The 8611-nt window shown below is 63.5% G+C and overlaps 1 protein-coding gene across 2 annotated transcripts; it reads right to left on the reverse strand.

The window, feature by feature from the left end:
• Window positions 1–189: 189 nt before the first annotated feature.
• On the reverse strand, window positions 190–3884 carry NR2C2AP (nuclear receptor 2C2 associated protein). Of its 2 annotated transcripts, none has more exons than XM_054050156.1 (6): window positions 3795–3884; window positions 2059–2120; window positions 1814–1904; window positions 1587–1692; window positions 760–828; window positions 190–519 (listed from the first exon to the last, which is right to left on the reverse strand). In XM_054050156.1, exons 2-6 carry the CDS (start codon window positions 2097–2099, stop codon window positions 404–406), a joined length of 423 nt encoding a protein of 140 aa, XP_053906131.1. In that variant the 5' UTR covers window positions 2100–2120; window positions 3795–3884; the 3' UTR covers window positions 190–403. The 2 variants fall into 2 exon arrangements, with proteins under 2 accessions (XP_053906131.1, XP_053906130.1); XM_054050155.1 differs by lacking the exon at window positions 3795–3884 and adding an exon at window positions 2874–2960 and having other exon boundaries at window positions 200–519.
• Between the last annotated feature and the right edge of the window lie 4727 nt (window positions 3885–8611).

Genomic DNA, 8611 nt, shown 5'->3' on the forward strand with positions numbered 1-8611 from the left:
CTGCAGGAAATCACCCTGCACGGCCCTGCAGGGCCACAAAAGCCCCTCCAAGAAGCTCTGGGGTGGTTAGCAAAGGGAGAGAAGCCAGAGCCACAGCACAGGGAGGTGGCACTTCTCTCTCCCGCTCAAGCCACGCACCAGCATGGCCACAGCAAACCCCTGGGTTGCCTCTTGCCCAAGGAGCCGCCAGGAAGGAGTGATGACACCATTTATTCAGCCAGTTACACCGGCTGTGTCCCACCAAAGGCTTGGAAGTGGATGTCTGCACTAGTGTCCCTCTGTCATTGCCACCCGTGGGGTGGGATTCCCTCTCAGAGCCTCAGGGGGCGGCTGGCAGGGTTTGCTGTCCCGTGTCCCCCCCACGGGGGAGCGCAGGCGATGAGGAACAGCCCCCCACGCTGCCCTAGAGCTTCTTCCCCAGCACCCCGAGGTGGTACACCACAATCCTCCCGAAGAAGTCTGTGCTGTTCTCAAACGTGATCTTCAGCTTATCCAGCACCGTCTCCTCCACCTGGAATCTGTGTGGGGCCCATAAAGGAGAAAAACAGGCAGGGGGATGTCACGACACGTGGGAGACCTGCTCTGAAGGGGCTCGTGTGGGGCTTGCACTGCAGCCAGCGATGTCCAGATTTGCTCCAGCTCCGCTGAATTGCTTTAAATGCCATCTCTGCCATCACCTCCCTGGCTCTTCGCAGCTGGAGGTGGCTCTGAACCCACCCACCAAGCTGTTCAGCCCACCCCACAACATGGCAAAGGATATCTGCATGGCATTGATGTCCTGGGGGTACAGGTCAGATATTTTCACCAGTTCTTCACCTGCTCTGCAGCCTGTGGAGGGCAAAGGTGGAGGCTCAGGTCCTGGGGAAGGTTCTGCGGGCTGCCACGGCCACAGAAACCCCCAAAATTCTCCTTGTGTCGCCTCTGGGAGAAGGGGTTCATCTAAGGGACCAGGTTCCCATTTGCACCCAAAGCATCCCAGAGAACCCCAGGTCACAGAATGGTTTGGGTTGGAAGGGACCCCAAAGCCCATCCAGTCCCACCTCATGCCATGGGCAGGGACACCTCCCGCTGGATCAGGGGCTCCAAAGCCCCATCCAACCTGGCCTTGAACCCCTCCAGGGATGGGGCAGCACCACTGCTCTGGGCAGCCTGGGCCAGGGGCTCCCCACCCTCACAGCAAAACATCTCTACCTAAGATGTCATCTCAATCTCCTCTTTCAGCTGAAAAGTGTTTCCCCCTTATCCTGTCCCTGCCCTCCCTGATCCAGAGCCCCTCCCCAGCTTTCCTGGAGCCCCTTTCCATACTGGAAGCTGCTCTAAGGTCTCCCCAGAGCCTTTTCTTCTCCAGGCTGCACCCCAGCTCTCTCAGCCTGGCCTCATACAGGAGGTGATCCCGCCCTTGGAGCATCTCCATGGCCTCCTCTGGTCCTTGTTCACCCCTCTCTGCTCCAGCCCACAGCCTCAGCCCCTCTTAGGTTTCAGGAACAACTAACAAAGTCCTCTGGGCCTCAAAAACTGCTGTGGGATCCAGGTGTAGGTAAACTGAGGCAGAGGGCTCCCCCATGTCCCCCAAACCAGGTCCTCACCTTCCAGTATGCACAGCCGGCTGGAGAATCCTCCCTGGAACTGGATGTGGAGCTGCGAGACCTTGACGGTGTGGGGAAAGTCCAGGGTGACCCACTGACACGTGCCCTGGAGGCAGGAACGACACCAGGGCTTCGTCACAGCGGGATGTTCCCCTCGCGCGTGGCTCTTGTCCCATGCACGGCTCCCATCCCGCCCTTCTGGCGTCCCTCATCCTTGTGCCCCCCACCTGGTCCGAGTTCCAACACGTCTCCTCGCTCGTGTCAAACATGTGCTTCTTCCCAAACTGCTTCACATCCCGGTTAAGCACGGAGCTCACCCTGCGGGGACACCACCACCATCCCAGGGACACGATGGGGACAGCGTCAGCGACGGGATCTGAGTCCCCTGCAGGGACAGAGGACAGCGCGTGGTGCCCAGGAAGGACCCTCCTGGCAGAACCCGCTGCCTGCTGCCCCCGGGGCCGGGACTCACCGCGAGGCCGTGTTGGCGCAGATCAGGGGCTCCACGGGCATCGCTGCCAGCGGCCGAGCTGCCTGTGGAGAGACGGGGTCAGCGAGGGGCGAAAATGGGGACACCCAGCAGCATTGGGGACACCTGGGCAGCAACACAGACCCCCAAGAACCACTGGGGACCCTTCAACTGCATTGGGGACACCTGGGCAGCAATACAGACCCCTCCAAGAACCACTGGGGACCCTTCAACTGCATTGGGGACACCTGGGCAGCAATACAGACCCCCCCAAGAACCACTGGGGACCCTTCAACTGCATTGGGGACACTTGGGCAGCAATACAGACCCCCCCAAGAACCACTGGGGACCCTTCAACTGCATTGGGGACACCTGGGCAGCAATACAGACCCCCCCAAGAACCACTGGGGACCCTTCAACCGCACTGGGGACACCCTGGCAGCATTGTGGACCGCTGGGCAGCAATGGAGACGCCCAGGGCATTATTGGGGACACCCTGACAACACTAGGGGTACTCAGCAGCATTGGGGACCCCTGGGCAACACTGGGGACCCTTCAGCAGCACACAGACCCCCCCCGGGCAGCCCTGGGGACCCCTAAGCAGCACTGGGGACCCCTTGGGCAACACTGGGGATCCCCTGAGCAGCACTGGGGACACCCCGAGGAGCACAGGGAACCCCCAATCGCATTGGGGGCACCCGGGCAGCGCCGGGGACGCCCTGGGAAGCATTGCGGACCCCCCGAACAAGCCCTGAAGACCCTTTCGCAGCACCGGAGACCCCCACCAACCGCCCCCCCCCCAGTTCCCTCGCCCTCACCTCCCGGTGCAGGAAGCGGCGGAACTGCTGCCCCGAGCATCCGGGAACGCCCCCGCCCCGCCCCTCCGGGCTTCCCCCCTGCAAAGGCTTCGCCCCCCACCCGCTCCGGTGCCTCCACGGCCCGGGGTACGGGGCTGACCCCCCCCCTCCGGTACCGCGGACCCCCGGGGGCGCGGCTGGGGGGGCGCGGGGCGATCCCGAGCCTGCCCGGCAGAGGGCGCTGTGGGAGCGCGGCTGAGGGCGGGGGGGCGCGGGGGGGTCCCTGCATCCCAGTACAACCCTACATCCCTGCATATCCCTGCATCCATGCATCCCGGTACAACCCTGCATCCCAGCATCCTTGCATTCCGGTATAACCCTGCATCCCTGCATCCCACTACAGCCCAGCATCCCTGTATCCCTGCATCCCGGTACAACCCAGCATCCCTGCATCCCAGCATCCCTGCCTCCCGGTACAACCCAGCATCCTGGCATCCTAGTACAACCCAGCATCTTGGCACATCCCGGCATTCCAGTGCATCCCGGCATCCTGGCGCATTCCAGTATACCTGCACATCTCAGCAACCCAGCACATTACAGCATCCTGGCACACTCCAGCATCCCTATACATCCCAGCATCCCTTCATGCTCCTGCCTCTCTGCACATCCCAGCATCCCTGCACATGCCAACATCTTAGCACACTCCACCATCCCTACACGTCCCAGCATCCCTGCATGCTCCAGTGTTCCTGCACACCCAGCACCTCCACATGCTCCAGCATCCCTCCATGCTCAAGCATCTCTGCACACTGGGAGCATCCCTACATGATGGAGCATCCTTGCTCTGGTGCATCCCTACACGCCTCAGCATCCCTACACCCTCCAGCACCCCCACACCCCCAGCGTCCCACACCCCGGCATCCCCTCACCAATACAAGACACCAGCACGGAGCACCGGCAAATCCAAACCCTCCCTGCTGCCTCTGGGCCAGCACGGCAGGGCCGCTCTCCTGGGGGGCCCAGAGCAGCTGCGCAGGGAGAAATCACACTGACACCCCCCAAAGATAACACAGCAGCTGCTTAGAATTATCCTTTGCAGGCTTATGGTCGCGCTGCGCTTGCCCACGGTCTTTGTGGACGTGCCCTGGTGTTCAGTGAGGTTGCCAAGCCTTGACCCCGCGGTGGTCCCACGTACCCAGGTCGCTCTCACAGCCACCGTGCGGGGGGAGACGACGCAAGGACACAGCACGGCAGGGCTGCACAGCCCTCCCTATCCTCCGCGGGTGCTGAGCTGCCTGCGTGAGTCACAGCGGTGGCGCTGAGGCTGCCTGCGCTCCACCACAAGCAAGAATAAAGCCAGGCGAGAGCTGCCAAGCCATCACCTCCCCCATCGCAGCGCGGCTCCGGGGGCTCAGCCCCCACTCGGGGGCTGCACACACGCCTGCACACGCATGCCGGTGAGCACGCGTGTGTGCACGCACACGCGGTGACACACTGCAGCACATGCGTGACACGCTCTGTCTTCCTCCTCCTTCCTCCCCTTCTCCCCTACCCGAGTTTTGCCGGAGAAATTGGGTCAAAAACCACAGGAGCCTTAATTGCCCCACGGCACATTGTGCGTCGGGGACGCATCTGCCAGTGCTGCCACTGTGTCACCGCGTCACCTCCTGCCTGCACATGCCAGCACCGTCCCCTCTCGCCCCAGTGACTCCCAACCCCTTGCCTTGGGGGGTGGAATCAGGGCTCTTCGGCCTCAGCATCTTCCTCACCCTCCTCGCTGTCGAGGAACGAGGCAGTAACTCAGCTGTTTGGTGCCGGGCTGTGCCGGGAGCAGCTTGGCTGCGTTGGCACCCGGTCGCCGTCCAGCCCGGCGCTCAGCCGCCCGCTGCGGGGGGCCTTTGCGTTTCATCCAAGAGCTAATAGAGAGCCCGGTGCCAAAGCAGGCGCAGACACGGATCCAGATCCCCTGCTCCCACCCGCCAGCCGTTGGGACGCTGGCCCGGTGCCACCGTGGCCACCTCGCGCCGGCGGTGCAGGAAATGGGGTGCCGGTGCCTTTTGTGCGGCGGGTGCCAGCGGGTGGGTTTTGCTGAGCAACCCCGGCTGGCGCTGGGAGCCGCTTCCGAAGAAGGAGCGGGTGTTGTGCCCTTTGCCGTTAATTACTTGCAGCGATTGATTTCCACTTCCGTGTAAACACTGGAGATTAGCGGTGAATGCGGCACAGGCGCTTATTGAACATCGCGGCCTCTCCGCCCGGCACAGGGCATCGCCTGTTCTCCGGGATGCGCCGCTGCCTTTATTCCCTTTGGAGGGGCCGAGGGTCCTGGAGGGGGCGGGAAGGGCAGGATTTGGCACAACCAGTAATTTAATGCTAAACAATGATGTGGTGGCATCTCCGTGCTGGGAAGGAACTGTGCAGCGCTGACACTTCTTTGGGATCGGGGTGGCGACGGGCACATCCCTCTGGAAGTGGATGGATAAAAGGATGGAATGACAATTATCTTATTATAACCCTGCTTTTTAGCCACAAAGGGGTGTTTCCTCCCAAAGGAGTGAGGGTACGGTGCTCATGGCCGTGCTGGTGTCCTCCCCGCGCAGGGGGTGCCAGGGATGCGGCACATCAGCCGTGAGCAGGTGTGGGGTGGGATGTGCCGTTAATGAGCTTGGATTTGCTAACGGGAGATGCTGCCTGGCATCCCTGTGCAGGCAGCGCTGGGAAGGGGGTGAATAATTAACGCCCCGGCTAATGAACCAGCACAGCATCCTGCCAGCCCCTGCTGCCAATTATTGCCGCTGTCGGAGAGGGACTGGCCAGGGCTCCCAGTGCCCGCTCCCAGCCCCGTGCCAGCCCTGCCGCCTGCTCCCTCGCGGTCCCCCCTCCGGGCACCGTGGTGGGCACCGGAGCACAGGATCAGGCGCCGTCCGTGGATGCTGTGCCGGTGGCATCGCCACTCGGGAGGGCACAGTGCCGCCCGTGTCGCCGGCGGGCGCTGGGTGCTGGCGGGGGCTGGGTGCTGCGGGAGGGCGAAGGAAGGGAAGGAGGCAGTTGCCATGGAAACAGAAAATAAAATCAATGCATCCTGCTGGCGGGTTTGGAGGGAAGTCGGGCCTGGCGAGGGCAGGGGCCCTGCAGCCCTGGGGAGATGCTGTGGCCCCCAGCGTGGAACTCTCTGCGCCCCCGCCGCTGTGCCCGCTCATGCCATGGGAAGACTTGGCTCTGGTGAGGGATCCGGGGCAGTGAGGATGCGGGTCCACAGCGCCAGCGCTCAGCCCATCCCCTCCGAGTGGTACCCGGGTCGGAGCATCCTGCATCTCACCACACCTCACTGGGGACCGGCACCAGCTCCTGGTTCACCTGCCACGGAGCTGTCCGTCTCTCTGTCCGTCCATCCGTCTGTCCACCCCCATGCCAGCGCCCCGAGCGCCGGCCCCAGCTGCGGTGGCAGAGCCCTCATTAATAAGCCGCTCTCCCGATGAATGTGGCAGCTCTCCTGGAACGGGCTTCATTAGCCGCCGGCGGACCTGAGCGGAATAACAAGCGGCTCCACGGGGCACGGGATGGGGTCCCCCGCGCACCCCCAGCCATGCGGGGACCGGGACACGCGGCCGCGCTCCGGCCATGGGGAGCGAAGGGGCTCCTCGCCACACAGGGAGGGTCCGTGGCACCGCGGTCCCCCAGTGCTCAGCGCCTGCAGGATGGCAGCAGTGATGCTCAGCACTCTGGGCACGGCACGGTGGCCCTGGCTGCCAAACCGGGCAGCACTGGAGCTCGGGAGGCTCCCGGCCTCGCCACCCCCAGACTGGCTCTGTCATTGAGGTGTTATTGGCTTTACCACCCGCTCTGGCCGCGATGACCCTTCCATCCCCCGTGGGACTCAACAGTGTCCCCATGGTCCCCACGCTGTGAGCGAGCCAAGTCACCTCTCTATTTTGTCTCTTGGGAGCGAGACCTGGCTGAGACCCATCAAACTCATGTTACATGTGGCCCCTCTGCTGTCCCCTGCGTGGTCCGGACCAATCCAGGTCTGTGCTGGAGCTTTGGGGACCCCCTAACCCCACGCCAGAGACGGAGCCTTGCTGGGTTTCCCCGGGGGCGGTGGGTCCTGGGACTTTGTGGTGGGAGCCCCTCGTCATCGCCGCCGCGCACCCCAACTGCCGGCAGCCGCCTCGCCGCGTCCCTGTCACAACAAAGGAAAACATCTCTGGATGGAAACTGCAGGAGGGTCGTCACGGCAACACTGCTGCAGGATTTCACCAGAAACCCAGCAGTTCTGGCTCAAAAAGACATTCGGGTCCGTGCCCACCCCTGCGGGCGCTGGTGCCAAACCCAGCGTGTGGCCCAGAGGGATGGGGTCACCCCCACATCCACTGCTCCGGGGGCATGGGCTGTCCCCCCGCGGGGTTGGGGACACCGGGCACAGCGGGGGGCTGGGGACAATGGGTGCTGCTTTGTGGGAGCAGCTCAGGATTGAGCCATCAGCGCTCCTGGGGCGATGGAGTGAGGGTGGTGTGATGAGGGGCTGGGGGTGCAGAAGGGACCCCAAGCCTGGCAAGGATGGGGCCATGGGGGTATCCCTCCACTCCAGGCAGAGCCGGCTCTCCTGCAGGATGGAGGGATGGGGACAGAGGGGTGTTAGGGCTCCAGGTCAGGCTTGGGGATGGGGACACTCCATGAAGTCACCTCCCGAGTGCATGGATGTGGTCCTGCTCCACCGGGAGCCGCGCTCCTCCACGCTGGACTGTCTTCTCCGAGCACAAGGAGATCGATCCCAACCACGGCGAGATGCTGGGGCTCCAGGCTGGACCTAGGGGTGGGGGCACCCCATGATCTCCAGCTGGAGAGATCACCTGGGGGGACACTGGGACCCCAAACTGGTGCTGGTAGAGGACCTGGTCCCCCCCAGCGCCCTGCGGATGGGCTGTGGTGTGCGGGGGGAGAGGTGTCTGTCGAATCCCGGTCCGCTCTGGGTGGTGTCTGTTATGACATTTATCTCCACTCAAGAGGAGAGCTCCAATAACTCACTGCCAGCACTTTCCACAGCAAGACAAACGTCCGGCGGCGCATCCGCCACCCTGGCCAGGCCCTGCGTCCCCCCCTCTGCCCAGGGCCCCTCCACTCTCCATTCACCTCCCACTTGCTCCTCCAAACCCTCAGGGAGGTTTGAGCCCTCAGGTGTCTCTGGTTCCGCTTTTCCCACACCCTCTCCGCTCGGCAGACCCATCCCTGGGTGCCACTTTGTCAACGCGCCCGTTAGCGAAGGGTGGTGGGAGGTGGGTGCCAGAGGGACCCCCGAAGGAGCTGGTGCTCAGGTGAACCCATCTCATCCCCGCCCGTGCGCGATGCCTCATGCAGATCAGCCCCATTCCCGGATGGAGCTTGGGAAGACGAAGCGTGGGAAGAAAGTTTTGGGCAGCGCTGGGAGCAGCACGGAGGCAGCGGGCGGGTGGGATGAGGGTCTTGCTGTGGGTGCAGGACCTGGTTGTGGTGGGGACAGAGGGAGCATCTTCACCCCGAAGGGTGCCGGGGCCGTTGTATGAGCATTTGGGAGCCGTCTCCACCTCGTCGCGCGTGGGCAGCGGTCCTGACTCCACTGGGAGTCGCACTTATCCACACTTGACCGTCTTCTTCAGGCACACGGAGATGGGGCAGCGAACCCCACCCAGCACCCATGGGTGCTCTTTGCAAAGCAGGCCGATGGGATGGAGACCCGTAGGGTGGCATCACCAACCACCTGGATCCGCTCGGAGCAGGAAGGAGTC

The sequence above is a fragment of the Cuculus canorus genome, chromosome 27 (assembly GCF_017976375.1).
Source record: "Cuculus canorus isolate bCucCan1 chromosome 27, bCucCan1.pri, whole genome shotgun sequence".
In the NCBI taxonomy this organism is placed as follows: Eukaryota; Metazoa; Chordata; class Aves; order Cuculiformes; family Cuculidae; genus Cuculus; species Cuculus canorus.